At 37.6% G+C, this 18,789-nt stretch overlaps 1 protein-coding gene across 2 annotated transcripts in view; it reads left to right on the forward strand.

The window, feature by feature from the left end:
* MOV10L1 (Mov10 like RISC complex RNA helicase 1) overlaps nucleotides 1-18,789 on the forward strand; it is a 31,920-nt gene that overhangs the window by 800 nt on the left and 12,331 nt on the right. For both annotated transcript variants that reach the window (XM_040062213.2, XM_040062212.1), the window contains exons 2-15: nucleotides 424-608; nucleotides 3,651-3,804; nucleotides 4,200-4,312; nucleotides 5,106-5,296; nucleotides 7,330-7,461; nucleotides 8,341-8,567; nucleotides 8,701-8,896; nucleotides 11,371-11,565; nucleotides 13,680-13,794; nucleotides 15,078-15,255; nucleotides 15,889-15,959; nucleotides 16,322-16,413; nucleotides 17,878-17,936; nucleotides 18,484-18,599. In XM_040062213.2, the coding sequence (XP_039918147.1) occupies nucleotides 424-608; nucleotides 3,651-3,804; nucleotides 4,200-4,312; nucleotides 5,106-5,296; nucleotides 7,330-7,461; nucleotides 8,341-8,567; nucleotides 8,701-8,896; nucleotides 11,371-11,565; nucleotides 13,680-13,794; nucleotides 15,078-15,255; nucleotides 15,889-15,959; nucleotides 16,322-16,413; nucleotides 17,878-17,936; nucleotides 18,484-18,599 (2,024 nt within the window). The remainder of the gene's footprint in view (nucleotides 1-423; nucleotides 609-3,650; nucleotides 3,805-4,199; nucleotides 4,313-5,105; nucleotides 5,297-7,329; nucleotides 7,462-8,340; nucleotides 8,568-8,700; nucleotides 8,897-11,370; nucleotides 11,566-13,679; nucleotides 13,795-15,077; nucleotides 15,256-15,888; nucleotides 15,960-16,321; nucleotides 16,414-17,877; nucleotides 17,937-18,483; nucleotides 18,600-18,789) is intronic.

The raw sequence follows: 18,789 nt of genomic DNA on the forward strand, positions 1-18,789 counted from the left end.
GGAACAGGCTTCCCAGGGAAGGCACCAAATCTGTCACAGTTCAGGGGGCATCTGGATGATGTGCTGAGTCGTATTGTTTAGTTTTAGGCAGTCCTGTGGGGAGCAGAGAGTTAGACCCTGTGATCTTTATGGGTCTGTTTCACTGTGAGATGCAATATGAATTGGGTTTTTTTAAAACGGAGCTTAAAGCATGTTGGTTTTAAAGTGTAGTTTGTATTTAACTAGCTTTATTAATTGGTTGAAACCATAAATTGTTGTAAAACCTCAATACTTAACTGTGAAAATAATTAGTTGGCAGGTCTTGCTATTTCCAGTTCGCCTTTTGATAGAACGGATATCCCTTTTAGTAGCATTCATAACTTTTTGCATAGTCCTATAAACATGTGATTTGTGTTTATGTCAACACTTTTCCTTTTGGTGCAGGTGATAAAGAATTGAAAAGGGTACAAGGAGTAGTGACAAGACTTTGCCATGATTATGGGATGATAGATGACATGATAGTCTTCACAAAGGATGTTGTTACAAAAAACATGCTGCTGGCTGTCGGACAAGAAGTTATTGCCACTGTGGAAGAGGATAAAACATCAGGCGGCCTGAAGGCTGTCAGGGTAAGAGATGAAGATAAATAGTAGTCTCACTTTCTCCATAAGTATCTTGAGGCTTTGTTTTGGAATTTGCTGTAGTTTCAGCCTCACAAATTCTACAAAATAGGAGAAATTGCAAGCTTCACCTTGAGGGAATAAGTTGGGTTTTGTGGGTCATTTTGTTGTTTCATTCCATCTTCTTTCAAATTATATTTAGTACTGATTTTCTGAATATAGGTTTAGATGTAGTGAATAAGAAGCTATTAGTTGAGATAATCACATCAGAATTTTAGTCATAGCTACTCCAGATCTACATAACCTTTCCGAGCTTCAATTTTATGTTATGGTTATATGAATGGATAAGAAAATCAAAGCAGTTGATCTTGTGCAAAGTTTGCTTTTTTTGCACAGAAGTAATTTATGTTCTTGTGAATAAGAACAGAAATTACAAAACTTCTTCTAAAAGTTGGTAACTTAATGTTATAGACAATTACAAAAATGGAGATCTTGCTAGCCTTTTGCTTAATACTTCATCTGGAAACCTGTTTCAAGCTTGATTATACCTTGTCACAAATTTTGAGGGAAATATTTCTTAGCAAATCATGTTGAAACCAAATGTAGTTTCTTTGATTAAATAAAACCAAAGAAAGACTTAATGGGGGGACAGTTTTATTCTGTGATCCAAAATTAAACATAGAAGGAAAGTAAACAGGAAGTCTTTTAAGGAAAGTAAACAGGAAGTCTTTTTTTCTAAAGTACCAGCTCTAGTGCTATCAGAAACCTACTATCTTTTAAGATAACCTTATATCTCTTCTTATTTCCTTTTGTTTCTCCTTTTAAAATTTAAATTACTTTCTTGTGTAAAACCTAAGTATTGTTTGTCCAACAAGCAGTATCATTGCTATTTGGTAAAATAGTACGCACACACAGTCAGAAAATTGAATAGTTTAAATCTTACTTTTTCTTCCTTGTTTTTCTTCTGACAGACAGCTTTCACCACACTGTTGAAATATTGTCATTGCTCCAAAATACATAAACATGGTAACTGAGAAACTGCATATGGATCTGCAAAGCAACTAGAATATTTTAGCAGCTGTGGCATGTTTTGCTGTGTATTCTAGATAACGGCATTTTCAAAAGCATGATGATTTTCCTTATTCCTATTTTCCTCCATAATCCTGCAGGCATCTCGGGCTGTTGGCAGTAGTTTGTGGCTGGGTTTGAGACAAAAGCTCTGAGAGAATTTCATGTCAAAAGCTGATTATACTTGGTAGAAATTCAAAGTCCAAGGGCAGTCTTGATTCAATAAGCAAGAAGAAAAAGCTAATTTCTTTAAAGTCTGTTCTAAGAACATAAATAAAAACCTAAACAATTCTGTACTTTGTGATATATTGGCTTACTTTCCATATAGTGGCACAAACTTGAGATACTCTGTACATTTGATAAGAACCAACAACAGTATTTGAATTGTAGTAGTTTTGCATGGCGAAGAACTAAGTCCCTTTTCGAACCCCTAGTTATAGGAGAAAATTTAGCTTCCTGACAAGCATAATTATTAACTACTATACAAAGTGGTGCTTGAATACCAGTACTATCTCCTTTCAAATAACTGAGATACTACCACTTCACTTTGGGTTTTACGTGATCTAAAAGGTACTCCTCTAATTGCAGACAGGAGTACAAGCTCTGCAGCCTGGACCCTGCCAACATGCAGTTTGGGGCAGAATCTGGAAGGCATGATCAAATTTCACTGGTGTCAGTGTGTTTGTTACTCTTTTCAGAAAGAGTGTGGTCAGCCTTGGATGGCTCTCTGCTCAGTTTAATTTTTTTCAGCTGCTGTTTGGAGCTACAGGCCATGTGGTTTGGAGAAATTGTGGCTCAAAAGCCTGGATTTCAAATTATTTCAGGTCAAGTCCTAATTAAACTCTGCATGGAATGATTATAGGTTCTACAGCAGACTTTAAAACCAAGCTGCTGCCAGTGGTAGTAGGAAGGCCATTTTGACATAGTATGAGAAAGAACTTTAGTTTAATTGGTAGAGAAAAATTGAGAGGCATCAAAAGAAAATGTATGTTGGGAGTTCTAAGGTGTTTTCATGTCTTAAAAATATTTATTTAGGTCTGCAAATTACTTTCAAGTGTAACTGCATGTGTAGTTTACATGAAATCTAAATTTACTCGTCTTTTGAGGAACAGTTTGCTGATTCATGTTCTATCCATATGAAGCCTAAAAATCACTTTGGACAAAGTTTGATATTCTCAGACCTTCCTGGTGAATGGGAAGATAATGTCTGTCAGACTGGAACAAAGTACAGATTTTTCTTTAGTTTTTTTGTTACAGTGAGTTTTCATGTTGTCAAAGAAATATTGTGTAATAATTGTTTAATGCAGTAAAACAGTATTGGCTAAAAAATAGCTATATATAGTCAACTGTAGCGTTTGCAAACCTCTGAAGTGTAGGTAGATGTAAGCTATTTATTACTATCATAAATGGTAAGCATTATGTTCAGCAAAACAAATCATATAAAATTTAGTATGATAATATACTTCAGATTGGATCAGACTTCAGTAAACCTACATGTGAGGTGGTGATAGGAAGAGTCTGTAGGAAGCAGCTCTAGGGGTTTTCTTAATCAGATTACTAAAAAGTGACAGGGTCAGTCTGAAATACATGTAGTGTTTATAAATACCATCTTGAAAACATGTTTTTTGCTTTCTGAAATAGTCTTTTTCTACTTCCAGTTGTGTACAGACACATTGCTGGATGTGGTGTTCCTGTCAAATGAAGAAAAATCTTAAGTAGACCTAGAGAAAGGGTTGTGTGAGAATGATTTGAAAAATCAGCATGTAATTATAGCAGTTGTCAGCACTGCAGCATACAGCACTCTTTAAAGGAGAACTGTTTATTACTTGCTCTTTTTGTGTCCAAAAAGTAACAGCTACAGTAAGTAATTGTCTAATAAGAAGCTTTGCCTCCATAAGCAATTGAAATTTTGTATATATATTGTAGGATTATATATTCTAAGTGTCAGCTGTTTAAATGTTGGGTTTGTTTTTGTATTAATAGGTAGACACTATCCAGAATACACAAGACTCCAGTCCTGATTGTGATGCCTCTGAACTAAATAAGAAAACGTTAATTGGCAGCATTACCTTTCTCTCTGTGGATGGTGGCTATATTAATCAGAATACATACTTTGCAATGCAAGACGTCTGGGAAGGTGTGTAGAGACTTCTTGTTTCCTCTTTCTTAATATTTTTGTGTGTACAACGGAAATATCTTCTCATAAGCTTGCAGTTGTCATCCCAAATAACTTCTATTAGAGTATGTGGTGAAACAGCCAGACATGGATGAGGAAAGCTGCCTGTTCATTCTCACTGAGCATGACCTGCATTTGTGCACAAGTTACATGTAAGCAGGTGTATTTTTCCACTAGCATCTCCTACATAGTTTGCCATAACCTGCAAAGCAAAGGACTGCAAAGAGAACTTTGGACTCAGTGAATCTGAATAATGCATTGTTCCAGCTTTTATATAACTTACAGTTATTCTGTAGGGGACTAACATAAATGTTATCAATAGTAATTAACCTTGAGAAATGTTCTGTCTTTTATAGATTTCAAGCCTTATGAAGGTGACTGGGTGCAAGCAAAATACTATATTAACTCAACAACATGGAAGAGTGAAGCAGTTGCTGTAAGGCCTTTGAGGTATAAACAAGTAAACAAGGTAAGTGTTCTGAACATTGTTTTTGGTAGGAGGAATCCTGGGTGAAGTGAGTTTTTGAATTGGTTTCAGTTACAAGTATTGGTAGATCATCTGTAACACATCTTTAATTAAGATAAAATGTATCAATTCATCCATTTCGAGCATGCCTGTAAAACAATAAGGCATTTTGAAAATGCATACATATTTTGGGTTGAACAGGAAGAGTAACTAACTTATATATTATGAATTACTGATTTGAATTCTTACTATTTGTTATAATGAGGATGTGTCATGACTTGGAAATTTATTATCTTTAATTTATTCAAGTGTTTCAGCTTAAAAACAACCATAGCCCCTTTTTTTATTTTAATTAAAATAATTGTTTTATCTAGTAATGTATGTGCTATGCTAGGTTTATGGTTTTGTCTTTGTCTTAACCCTATATATTGAATACTTTCACATCAAACATAGGAAAAAAAATTTTCACATTGCTAGTATGGAAGTATAAACTAGATACGTTAATATGTCTCAAGAAAGGTATCATGGTTGAGTCCAGTGCACATATTGTAGTATGCACTTCAGTGGAACGTAATGCTTATTTGAAGTACTTGTGTTTCTTTGCCCTGATAAATCTGAAGACAAGCTCAGCGATTGTAGGTTAGACCTCTGTGTTTACCTCCTGTGAATAACTGAAATTTCAGAATGCTTTTTTTATTCAGGCTAGAAGGGCTGTTTAAGGAGGAAAAATAGACAGTGTTAGTATGTCTGTTAACTTAAAAAGATATCAAGTAACAGCAAATACAAACTATTACAGGTTCGCATTTCCAGCGTCTGTGGAAGAACTGGGACAGTAGATGACAGTATATTTTTCACTTTGGACTCACTGAGGCTTCCTGATGGTTACTTACCTCGTAGGCATGATCTAGTGAACACAATTGTGGTGGAGAGCAGTCAGTCCTGTTACATTTGGAGAGCTCTCTGCTTGGTGCCAGTCAGCGAGGATGGGTAACATTGTTTTGTTCTCTTTATCGCAGTTAGAGACCTGGTGTAGTTATGCAACTTATATATTTCATTGCATCTGTTAAGCAAGAAATACTGTGAATATTTCCCTAGCTGACTAGAAGGCATAATAGACCATTGGAAATACCAGAGCATGGTATGATTTTGCCCTTTTTTGGTTTTGTTGAGTTTTTTTTTCCTCCTTTCAGAAGGGAACGAAGCAAAACTAGTAGCACCTGTGCACAGGGATATTGCAGGGATATGGCAGGGAGGGAGTTCTGAGTGCATATGAGAAAAATGCCAAGTTCATTGTGCTCCTCTAGTAGGGACTTCACTGTTTGATAACAAATAGCAGCAAAACTCATATAAAATTCAAGTTTCTTTAGTCCATTTTGCATAAGTTACAGTGATTGTTCAGCTATCTGTCCTAAAAGGTAAAGTTTCATGGTCTAAGTAATAGAGATTCATTAGGCTTGCAAGTGTTGAACTGAAAGGTTCTACAGGGACTTTCGATGTTATGTGTGGTATTTAGGAGAATTTGGACACACTGACACTGCAGAAGAGATGGGAAAAAGTAGATGAAATTCAGTATGGAGAAGCAAAATTTAGGGAAATAATCAACTACACAAAAGTAAAATGGGCAACTAGTCAATAACAGACCTCAGCAAACATCGGGAATTTGACTTGTGAATTTAAGTGTCTGTCCTGTGAAACACACAAATACCACCTGAATAAATAGATCTGTTCACTATAAAATCGATCACTTTCCGTGCTGAGGTCTTGGCAGGATTACATAGTCTACCTCTGCAGGCCAGAAATAAATTGTCAGTTGGAAAATCCAAAGGGAGAGCAAAAGGGCATTCTGGTATCTTTCAAACATCATCTTTGGGTGATCTCTAGGAAATTTAGCCAAGGCCAGTATAAATGTCTTCAGGTGATCCACAAAGATTGATATAAGCTGTTTTCTCTAGAGATAACAGATAAAATAAATTGTACCTTGATGAAACTTGAAGTGTTTACATCATTTTGCAAAACAGTACAAATTGTTCATGTCTTTTTTTCAGTTGCACCTATTTTTAATGATGTATTTTATACAGAAAATTATTACTAAAGCCAAATTTAAAAAGTAGACCTTAGGGTTGATTTCTCAGGTTTAGTGTACAATCCTACCATACTGAAAACTGCAGCTTAGGCTGCAGTGGGAGACATCTAGTGGGCTTGGCTAGTAAATTGATGTAGCTAATGAAAAGCATCTGCACTCATTTTCTACTTCAGTATGTCAGATAACTCAGGAGTACTGAGGGTATGTACATATTAGTGAGATTATTAAAATATTTCTAAATTATTTCCATGCCACTTCATCTAATTGAATAGTTTCTTAATTACAGAATAGTAACCATGTAAAAAAATTGTTTCGGCAGGTGGAAGACACCAAAAGTTTAGACCCATGCACAGTGTTTTCAGACAGGGAAGAGCATGTGCTGGTTTCATAGGCATTTTTCATCAGCCCTATGTGATGAAAGTTTTTGAGGGTAGTTTTTGGTTTTCAACTGTTTTTTAATTTTGTCCTCAGCTTGCTGATTTCAGATTGGAACAGTAAGCAGAAGACACAAGTGCTCAGGTTGAAACACTTCCAGTCTAGTCATTTTATCTCTTAGCCGCAGTGCTAATAATGACTCTTGCTAAGGAGCTGCTTTTGTTGCATCTTTGTTCAGCTCCCAAAGAGAGCCATAATGACTTCCTTCACCATTTGATTCAGCTCTTCAGCAGGGATTAGTTAACTTCTCAATCATTTCAGTCTTGCATCCAAAGTTTTATGCTGGTTTATTATGCTGCTGATGAAAGACTTGTTGCTGCTTAAAATAGTTAATCTAATTGTCTTGGAAGTATAAATGGCCCAGGAAAAAATTAGCTGTCTCACCTGCTTCTTTCTAAATACTGTGACTGTGCCTTGGTGTAGTGTTTTCTTAAATCACACTGAATCAAAGATATTTGCTGAGCCTATTAGTGTTTAAAAACTGCTACCTAAAATTTTACAGACAATCTCACCCTAATGAAGGTAATGTGGATGAAGACATAATTAGAGACAAAGGAGAGTTGGAAGTATCAAGAATGACTGACTTTGGAACGCTAAAGCAAGGGGAATCTAAAAGAATGATCATTTGGATAGAGTAAGCCTTTCTGATTGTTTGAAGATTTATTTCTATCACTCTGCAATCTGTTAACCTGGTTTACATTCAGAAGCCTCTTCTAGTGGATCCTTGTGGTTTGTGATCTTCAAGTAACCTCCGGATACAACGGAATTAAAGAGAATTTCACACTGAATTTAGTATCTGCAGGATAGCTTTTTTGATACTGAGTGTTTATCTTGCAGATAATGCTTTGAGACTCCCCAATCCTGTGTCTCTTATCAATCCTAGTAAAATCCTTCCTAGAATGAGGATTGAAGTAAAAGCTTTTACATGTGTGTTTAACTTAGACTGCAGATATTCTGCCATCTTCAGAATCTTAGAACAAGAAGACTGTTGCATACTCATGTGTTAAAAGCAGACCAGAATTTGTTGTTGTTGTGTTTGTTTGTTTGTTTTTATAAATTTGGATGCTGAAGAACTATGTTGGTGTATCCTTAGGAGGGTTTTGTGTTAGTGGTGGGGTTTTTGGGGGGTTGGTTGGCTGGGGAATTTGTGTATGTTTTCTTTTTCACATCTGAGCATAAAGGCTTAAATGAGGACACACCTGCATACCCGTTATTTATTGTTCTATACGCTAAGAGTTGGTTACCCAGTGATGAATTTTAAGCTCCCATTGGTTTATACTATACAGGGTATTTTTACATGCTTAGTTGATATGACCTAGAAATACTAACATAAAGCAGAGGTTCTTGTCCTCATTAGTTAGAATCAGAAGGGCAATTTCTTTCTGGTAGCAGTTATGAAATAAGGGGAACTAACCTGCTGCAGACAATTGTATTTGGCTTCAGGTAGAAATAAACTTCTCAAGAACATTTACCACGCACCTAATTATGTAACTAATCACATAACTACTTCTAGGAATAAAGGGAGCGTACCGCAGTCCTTAATCAGCTGCAAATTAGCTGGATGGGTGAAAGACAAGCAATTCAGTGTTGAAATTCCTCAAAAATGTGAGAATAGTCCATCTTTTCCAATAAATCAAGGAAACCTCTCAAAAGCTGCAGTTAATTCATTTAACAACAGTGGAGGAGCAGCGTGTGAGTCATTGAACCATACATCCATTATGAAGGATGGAGTCATTCCAGGTACAGTGAAATGGTAACATTTGAATGCTGAATGTTACCTCCTCAGAAGACTGGTAAGTTTGTTTGAGAAGATGTGCCTATGTTAGCAGTAGAAATTGTGATAACAAAATTTATTGTTATACATTTACTACAGAAGGAATTAATTTTCAAGATACAAATTTATCAAGGACAAAGGAAAATTATTCCTTTGTGAAAGATGAAAATATGCAAAATGGAGAAAGTGAGCAAAAAGATCATATGGAGCAACCAATTAAGCACAGCAGTATTACTCCGGAAATTGTGATACCACCCGGTGAAAAAATATCCATAGTGATTGTATGCACAGCTATGTAAGTATTTCTTTCCATTATTTTTAACCAATACAATGGCAAGAAGTAATGGAAATAGACTTAACAGTTCCCTTATTCTGGGCATAGTTCTCTTCTGGGCATGCTGTGTACCCTAGCTGGCTACTAGTCCCCATTCAGCTCCTCGCTCATTCCAGCAGGATGGCGGGGACAATGGGAAGAGTAAAAGTGGGAAAACTCATAGGTTGAGATAAAGACAGTTTAAAAGGTAAAGCAAAAGCCACTAACACTAGCAAAGTAAAACAGGGAATTTGTTCACCACTTCCTGTGTGCAGGTAGGTGTTCAGCCATCCCCAGGACAGCGGAGGTCTGTCACGTGATGGTGACTTGGGAAAACAAATGCCATCACTCAAAATGTCCTCCCTTCTTCCTTCCCCCAGCTTTGTGTACTGAGCATGATGCTCTATGATGTGGAATATCCCTTGGGGCAGTTGGTGTCAGCTGTCCTGTCTGCATCCCCTTCCAGTTCCTTGTGCATCCCAGACTCCTCGCTGGTGGGGCAGTATGAGAAGGTGGAAAGGCCTTTACTCTGTGCAAGCCCTTTGCAACACTGTAAAAGCATCCTTATGTTGTCAACACTTTTTTTCAGCACAAATCCAAACCCGAGCCCTATACTAGCTACTATGAAGAAAATTAAATCTAATTCTACCCCAGTCAAAACAGGCACATGGTGTAAAGTAAGCCAATACGTATTAACAAACCATCTGGAAACCTATGTTAGACTTTGGAAGTAGTTACCATTTCAGTGCTTGATTTCTGAATTTTTATGGAAAGAAAATGGTAGTAGTTAATGAAGCAATATGAATGGGAGTAGGTAACATTGCTAAAATGGCACAATGAGGTGAGGATGATGCCTGCAGATGGATATATTCTTTGTAGTAAATCCATTGGTCCATGAGCACTAGAGCTAATACAGATTTCCTGGGAATTGCTGTGTTAATGTGTGATGCATTTCTTCTAGTCTTTAGAATCTTGTATTGCTACATACCCTCATCTCAAGTTTTCCTGTTCTGTGATGGGAAATTCAAGTTATGTATGCTGAAATAGGAAAGAAAAAGCTTTCTTCACTGTGTAATTCACAAAGGTTTGCAAGTCTTAGAAAACACTCAAAAAATAAAAAAACACCCAGCTATACAAAATACTTTTATTAATTTAGTTAAGAATGGAAAGTGGCTTTGTGGGAGCTCTTTCATTTAAGTAGGTGTAGGAACCTTACATGCCAAATTTTTGTACCTTTCACTTGCTTCCAGCTGTAGCTCTCCAGACTTTGTGTTCCACAGCCATTGATTCCTAGGATGGTAAAGGAAAAGTTGGGCAGAGGAAAACAAGGTTTCATTCATCAAAGTAATTCTGCAATAATATTCACACTTACTTCTCTTACCATTTTAAATAGTGAAGCAAGGGGTAAAAAATTTCTTAGGAGGATGATTCAGCTCTAGTTTGAAAGACAGAGCTGCAGGCATGGCTTGCCTTTGTGGGGATAGGCGTGTAGAAAGAACAATTTATATTTCACTGTAAATCCATAAAAGCCACAAAGTCTTAGAATCTTCTAGTAATACAGAATAATCCACACAAAGCTTCATGGGAGACTGCAGCATGAATTTAGCAAGTGTTTGCTGGCCACTTAAGAGACATAGAGACTAGAAATGTAGACCATAAATTTGGACAGTTCAGTGTCTGTTTTGAGGTTTTATATCAGAGAAAACCAGGCTATAGTTTTAACCTGAGCTGGTAGTGTTAGTTGACAAAAGTTTGAAAAGTGGTTCTCCTTCCAAAGAGAAGGTAAGCTGGAATTCTTGGATGCATTTGTTTCAGGCACATGGTAGCAGTGTTGGAACATGTAGTTACAGAATTGCACTGTAGTAGTGCTTAAGTTTCTTAGAAACCAATCCGAAGAAACCTTTCCCTCCTGGTTTTTTCCTATCACTCCCCAAGTAACACTTGCACATATAAAGTATGTTTTTCAGAATTAAGGGATTTTTCCTTCTCTCTCCACTTCACGTGTTCACCGTTAGGGTTCAGTTCTGAGTAGCTTTTTTCAAGGTGCTGCAAAGCTGTTGTTGCATACAGTGAAGGGATTTGCTTCAGGTTCCTCTGGTAGAGCTGTTTGGCTCTTTTTTTGCAGTAGCAGTAATTCCAAGATGTTCCTTGTAACAGGGGTATTAATTCTGTACCCTAGGATGTTGAGTGGGGGGATTTTGCATTTTACCCAAGGTTTTGATGGAAATTGTGAGGTTGAGATTTTTGCTGCGGTTTTGGGTTGGGGTATTTGGTTGGGTGAGTGGGTGTGGTTTTAAATTATTTATGGTACCTGGATTGAACTTGAGGTGGGGAGTGTGAGGAAATATCCTAAATTAGGAATTAATGTGTAACTGAAATGAGAATCTATCTTATGGCTGGAGAAAATGAAGTATGAACATGTTGGTTTTAAGAAGATAACATTTGTTTACTTGAAGGATTCATGGATACAGTAAAGAGCTCCTGTTGCTTGGCTTTTCTGATTTTACTGTTGGCCGCTATATTGAAGCCACTGTAACAAATGAAGAAGAATTACTTATAGCACCTGTACAACCTTATTCTCCAAGAAAGCCTAAAATTATTCCAGAGTCTCAGCCAAGGAAGACAACAGTGGCTGGCCCTCAACTCACAAGGTACTGTCACTTAGAGCACAAAATAATACTTATCTAACACTGCTCTATTTGATATTGCTATATCGGTTCTGTAATGCTGAGAAAGAAATTGTGAAACTGGAAGAATCTGTACATGTTTATATATAGATGTGTGTGTATGTATGTATGTTGTAAACAAGATGGTTGTTAGATGTTGCTGATAGAAGAGGTTGTTTTAGTAATTAACTGCTTGGTTTCTTTGTAGATTTTTCAAGCTATCTCTAGTGTGTAGTGTGGTAATAAGCTCAAACACTGTTCCTTAGTTTTCTGCTTAGTAACAACTGTGTTATTAAGAAAAAAGATGGGAAACGGAAAATAATTTCTGTGATAATAAGTTTATTAATTTTTTACACAACTTAATTGTCTACATCTGACTAATGTCTCCCATCTTTCATTCAAAACTTCTGTTTTGCAAATAAGCTTCCATTTTACTTAGAGTGTTTGTTTAGTTATAAAAACGTACCTAAGCTGAAAAAGCAGAAACACAGTGTTTTCAAATAATCTGTGGGTAGAACACTTATTACAGAGTAGCTGGAGTTGGAAGGAATCCATAAGGATCATCAAGTCCAGCTCCTGTCCCTGCACAGAATCACCCCAAGAAGCACACCATGTGCTTGGGAGCTTTGTCCAAACACTTCTTGAACGCTGTCAGGCCTGGGGCTATGACCCCTTCCCTGTTCCAGTGCTCAGCCACACTCTGGGTGAAGAATCATTCCCTAATGCCCAAATTCAGGCTCTCCTGGCACAGATTCATGCCTTTCCCTGAGGTCCTGTGTACTGGTCACTAGATCCATGCCTGCCCCTCCTCTTCCCCTCATGGGGAAGTTGTAGACTGCAATGAGGTCTTCTCTTCTCCAGGCTGCAAAGAGCAAATTACCTCAGCAGCTTCCCCGTAAGGCTTCCCCTCCAGGCCATTCACCATCCTCCTGACGGGACAGTCCCCTCCCATGTCTGGCTGGCCATGCTGTGCCTGATGCACCCCAGGATACAGTTGGCCCTCCTGGCTGCCAGGACACTGCTGGCTCATGTTCAACTTGCCCCTCGGGTCCCTTTCTGCAGTGCTGCTTTTCAGTGTCTTATGTCCCAGTCTCGCTCTACATCCAGGTGGACTGGGTGCAGAATCTGCCACTTGTCTTTGTCCAGTGTCATACAGTTGGTGGTTGTCCACGTTTCTAATTTGCATAGGTCTGTCTTCAGCACCTCTTTTTGTTTGAGGGACTCATCAGCTCCTCCCAATTTAGTATCATTGGCAAACTTACTGAGTATACCTTCAAATACTTCATTCAAGTCACTTGAGAAGGTGTTGAAGAAAACTAGCCCTAAGATGGAGCCCTGCAAAGCCCTACTAGGGATGGGTTTCACTGTAACCCAGTTGCTCACCGATCATGATGTATTTATCCAGCTGTGGGCTGGATATTTTGCCCTGAAGAATCCTCTGAGAGACAGTATCAAAACTTTTTTCTCTTGTGATGACATCAGCCAGATGTTAGAACTCAGATGAATATCATCAGGTCCCCCAGACTTATAGTCATTCAACAGGAACAGAAAATCCTGCAGAAGTTCAAGTCCAACTTGGAGTTTATCATTCTCAGTTGTGACTCTCCAGCTGTGGGCACTGGCACTCCCACAGCCCCTCATCGGTGTTGACAACAGAGGCAGAGAAAGCATTAAACATCTCTTGTTGGTGTCCCTGTGTGTGAGGTGACCATTCCTCATCCTGTAACGGGCCAATATTATTTCTGCAGTACTTTCTGCTGTTGGCATATTTTTAAAACCTTTTTGCTGTCCCCCACAGTACTGGACAGCCTCACCTTCGATTGAGCTTTGGCCACATGAATTTTTTCCCTACAGTATCAAGGATCACCTTTGTAGGGGATCTCTTACCTTTCTTCCCAGTTTAACAAACTCCTCAGTTGTCTCTCTGGAGGAGTCATTAGTCTGTTGTGTGTGTGTTTTGGGTTTATAGTCTTGGTGATGTGGCATGTTAATTAGCTGGTTTTCACATACATTATGTATGTGAAGCAGGCTAAATTGTATGTTGTAAATTATATGATGTATAAGCAAGCTAAATGATACATTGTGCATTTTTGTTTTAGAAATAAGAGAAGATGGTGTTCAAACTTCCTCCCACATTATACCGTACCGGATGAGTTAAGAAAATGTGTCGAACAGCATTTAGACATACTGACCTTTCAGCCCCTCCTAGCAGAGGTATGTAAGTGGAGATTTTATATAAAAAATATTTTCTGATTCAGTGTTTTTGTTCAAGCACCCTTTGTTTAGGAAGAACATGTAGTTCTTAGTGTAAGAGAAGATAACAACGCTTGTCAGGTAGTCTTAAACTTCAGCCTGCATCCCATAACTTCCATGGATTTGAGTATGTTACAGATTACAAGCTTAGAAAACTACAAAAGCATAAATGGGAAAATATGAAAAGAGAGTAGACATATATTGGGGAGGACATCACAGAAGCTGAACAAAGATTTCTCTATATTCTGACTTTTTAGGCATCATTTGAAAGGGTTTTTTGAGGTGTCAGAAAAGTTATTTCATAGAAAATCACAGTCTCTTAAATTATTGCAATAACAGAGGATTGTTTTCTAGTTATTCAAAATAGTTTTCTTAAGCATTGTCAGATTTAATTCACTATAGCTTGTTCAAATTCTTCCCACAAGTATAGCAGTTTCAGAATACATATAAAACACCCCCAAAAAAGCTATGAAGTCTTAACAAGAATATTACAGTGATTCCTTCTCCAAAACTTTACTCTGATTTCTGGTAGAACATTGCTGCAATTCACCTTTTTTTGTAAATTTTAAGTAGTTATAAACTGGGGCTGACACTTTTTTAAAATGTAAAATGTAAAATTGTCTGCTGACTAAATAGCTCACATTAAACTTGAGATCATAGCATTAAGCTAGTAGGTTAGAGATCCTCTCTCAAAAGCTCTGTAGTGTCTCTAATAATTATATACTGAAGGCCTGCCATTAATGGTTACTGCTTTTTTAACCACACCTGAACCCTAACCTTAGATAGAACTTGGTACTGTTGGAGAGTACCTCTGCAGTAAGATTCGTCAGGCCCTGAGGGAGAAAATTCAGCTCATCATAACTTGTATGATCATCAGCCAGGGCTGACATGACTCTTTTCTGCTGTCTCTGCCCCTGTATTTAGATTTTATGCTTTCTGGGCCTAAACTGAGCATAGAATTCAGCTTGTAGACTGCCCCTGAATTCACATGGTGGAACTGCCACTGTAGTGTGAGAGGCTTGGTTAACTCTTTAGCTAAGGGTTTCTGTATTTGAGCTACAAAGGCTATACTAATCTTGCTTCGGCTATGAAGGAGATTTAAAATATTATCTAGTGTATGGATGCATGTGTTTAAGTATCTTATTTGGTAACCCAGTTGCTGTGCAGTGTTTTGTTTAACATTAGCAATAGTGGGTTCCATATTGTGTACAACAGTAATGTATATTCGGGTTTTTTTTTTTCAGCGTCTTAATCTAGATAATTATAAAGCAAACTTTTCTACTCTTTTATGGCTTGAAGAGATCCAAGCAGAAAGGGATTTAAAAGACTACTACATGAGTGGGGTTACTTTAAAAAGGAATGGGAACTTGCTGGTGCTGGAAGTGCCAGGAGTAGAAGAGGGCAGACCTCGCCTGGTTCCAGGTAGAAATGAATGTGAGATAAAGTCAAACAGCATGTTGATCTATATTTTCACTACAGTGTAAACTATATTGTTTGTTCATTTGTTTAAAGAAGTCTTTCAGATATTTGAGCTCATTACTCAGTTACTCAATTAGGCTACTGGACACGGGAGTAGGGGCAGGGGACACAAGGACACTATGTTAGTGTCTCAGATGGCTTGCTGTGGAAAGCAGCATTGCATGTGTCTGTTATTACAGATGTTTCAATACTTAAAGATTTTTCTTTTACAATAACCAGTGGACCTTGTAACAAAAACAAACTGCAACATAGTAATAGCTTAAAAGGCAATAGGTGTAGTAAAAAAGCTGGGAAAGCAGCTAAAATTAAGTTCAGAATTTCAAGTAATGTAATATACAAGACTGTTTTCAAGAGGTGTTGTCTGATGGCATCAATACTAGATGCCTTTTAAAATGTAATATACAACTACATGTGGCATTTCAAAAGAGTACTGATGGATATAGCAGCTTTGCTGAAGTTAGCCTCTTTCAAATTCCTAGTTTAAAAACATGCAGAAGAGAAGAAATTACATGCTGCCGTGAAAATGTAACCATTCCTTGTAACAATGTTTTGCCTTTTAACTTCGTTTGCAATTAGGTGATAAGGTGATACTGAAAAGTCAGATCTACTCAGATCATATAATAGAGTACGTTGCCTATGTTGCTGAGGTAAGCAAAGTGTTTCTCCTCTTGAAAATACCATGGTCCACAGGTTTTATATAAGGGAGCTTGCAATTTCTGGAGTTACAGACTAGTTTAACCTGATTTCTGAGAAGATAGGTTTATTATATTTTGAATGGTTTTTATTTTCATTGTATTTTTGAAGACTCTGGCTTCACTATTCTTTTGAGATTATAATCTGCTCTGAAAGCACTTTTAACAGAATGTAGATATGTAATATGTTGATAGTAGGTAAATCTAGATGTACTTTTTGGAGTTGGTGGGGTGTTCAGTGCTTTCAGAGGCGCTCCTTTATGTTTAAAGTACTGAATCTTAATCAGTATCCTCACCTTTTTTTATCTTTGTAACAGATATGTGAGGAAGATGTTACTCTTAAGGTTAATGCAGACTTTGAACGGACTTACAACTTGGAGCCCATGGATGTGGAATTTGTTCATTGCAGGTGTTTTTATATAAGCTTTCAGGAAGATGCATTCAATGATTCCTCTAGTAAAGTGACTTCTAAAATATGACCATCAACTGTTTATTTTGGTGGACACAGACGAAGAGATAATTAAGATCTTGCCAATTTTTTCACTTCTTTTCCATAACACACCTTTGCCACCATATTCATGGTTAAATGACTGTAACTGTACAAGTGTTTGAAGAGCTATTATCTTAATCATTCCTAGACAGCCACGCCGATGTCAGAGAGTAAAATGAGGGGGAATGAGGTGGGGTCTTTGGGAGTTGTCTTGGTTTTGAAAGACAGTTGTCTGCCAAGGAAAGCTAGAGCCTCCCTTGGAAGGGAGAATGTAAACCCCCTTCCCTCCAACTTATAATTTTGGAATTAGGGGCTTTCAGGCAAAGGTATGGGAATAGGAGTAACAGTTCTTTACTGGGAATATTAAAAAAAAAAAAAAAAAAAAAGGCAAGCAAACAAAAATCCTGGGAAAAGCCCTGACAGAGTCAGGGATACAACCTGGCACCCTGGTGGTCAGGGTGTTGGAAGCAGTCCAGATAAGTCCTCACGGAGTAACAGATGTGGATCTCTAGAGATGATCCTGTAGAAAGTCCAGTGGTGACCAGATGGGTCCAGTCTTCCTCTGGGAATCCAGTGGAATAACAGGATCCCTTGTGTCCTTCAGTCCTGGTTTTTATCCAGCTAGGAACAGCCGGCTCCTCCCCCACTGGGTGGAGCATCTCCCAATGGGATGATGGAATGTGTCATGTCATTGGTAGGCCCTAATGGCCCATTATCAGAAGATGTCCCCCGGGAGGATGGAGGGCTGGTGAAAGAGACAAGAAACACTGCCCCACCTAGATTTAATGGCTGGGCCATTATCAGAAGGTATCTGCCCCCCTCCCCTGGAGTCACAAGAGATAAGGAAAAAAACATCTCCCAAAAACAGTTTGCAGCAGGTGAAATAGAATATACATTTTTAGGTTACATAACCCAAGACAGGAGTATTTTTCATAGGGTTATTTTTTAAGAAAAAAATACATGGCTGCAAGACTATGTAGGAATTAAAAATAGCTGGTGATAATCTCCCGGGTTTTTTATATTTTTGTTTTATTCATGGGATATTATTACCTGTTTGGAGTTATGTGATCTTCTCTGTAAATTCAGCCTTGCAAAGAAGTTCCTTTAAAGTGTTGAACACCAGGCCATCTTTGTATCACTGAAAAGCTACAGAATATGTATTTCTCAATAATATATGTGTCAATATTATTCATAGCAAAGCTGTTAATACTTCTGCAGCATATTTCTCAATAGATGTTTTTTTAAAAAAATACGTGTTTTTATATAAAACTCTTATTTTTTAATGCACAGTAAAAAGTACCAGATACTTCATAGGTGTGTCTGTCATAGTATATGGAAATGTAAACTTTTCCTTTAATCTACAAATCTGTATTCTGGTTCCAGGATTCCTGGCAGACGATGCCAATTGGCCATTCAGCAAGCTCTCTACCTGGGTGAAAAAGGTACATTTCATTTGACTATTAAGCTGTCTAGAGGAGTTTCTTTGTGCAGAGTCTTGTGCGTTTTATTGCTTTCACATCAGGACATACTGAGAAGAATGCATTGTAATTTGTTCTTAAAGTTTTCCTGGTATTGTTAGGGACTGTTTGGTTTGGTTTTTAAGAAGAAAAAGCAGTGCTGAGTGTAGAGAAGGTTTTTTTCAAAATTGTTTTGTCTCTTGGCCATCACAGGCAGGAGGAGAGCAAGCAAACTTTGTGAACTGTTAGAGCCAACAAGAAATGTAGGAGTCACACATACTGCTGTAATAATAGCCAGTAAAATGGCTGTGTTTTCTGTTACTTCAGAATGTGTTAAAAAACTGATATCCTGTTCTGTGGTTGAGTTGAACAGTGCATATGACCTTCATGTCTTTACCATCTTAGTTCTGATAAACTAGTTTTGGCAGCTCAGACTAAGCTGATGTATCAACAGTAACATTAATCAGTGAAACATGCAAAGTGTTTGTATGACTTTTAAATTTTCTGCTTTCTTTTTCTCTGCTGAATTTAGTGTTATTTCCAGAAAGGCTTGTGTTACAATCACCACAAACTATCAAGACCCAGAATACTACAGAGTATTGTGCTGTTGATGCTGATCTTAAACAATCCTCACAGCAGGAAAGTAAGGTATCTATTTTGTAAATGTTCCTTCAGTCAGACTGGTACCAAATACTTACTGTACAGCTATTGCCAGAAAGGAATTGGATAATGGAGTATCAAAGAATCAAAGTTGTATTCTGCTGCATTCTAATGACAGAAGTTTTTGTTTGCTGCCTGGAGATGGGGGATTTTATGATAAAGCTAACAAAATGAAAAG

The sequence above is a fragment of the Hirundo rustica genome, chromosome 4, assembly GCF_015227805.2.
Source record: "Hirundo rustica isolate bHirRus1 chromosome 4, bHirRus1.pri.v3, whole genome shotgun sequence".
NCBI classification, from domain to species: domain Eukaryota; kingdom Metazoa; phylum Chordata; class Aves; order Passeriformes; family Hirundinidae; genus Hirundo; species Hirundo rustica.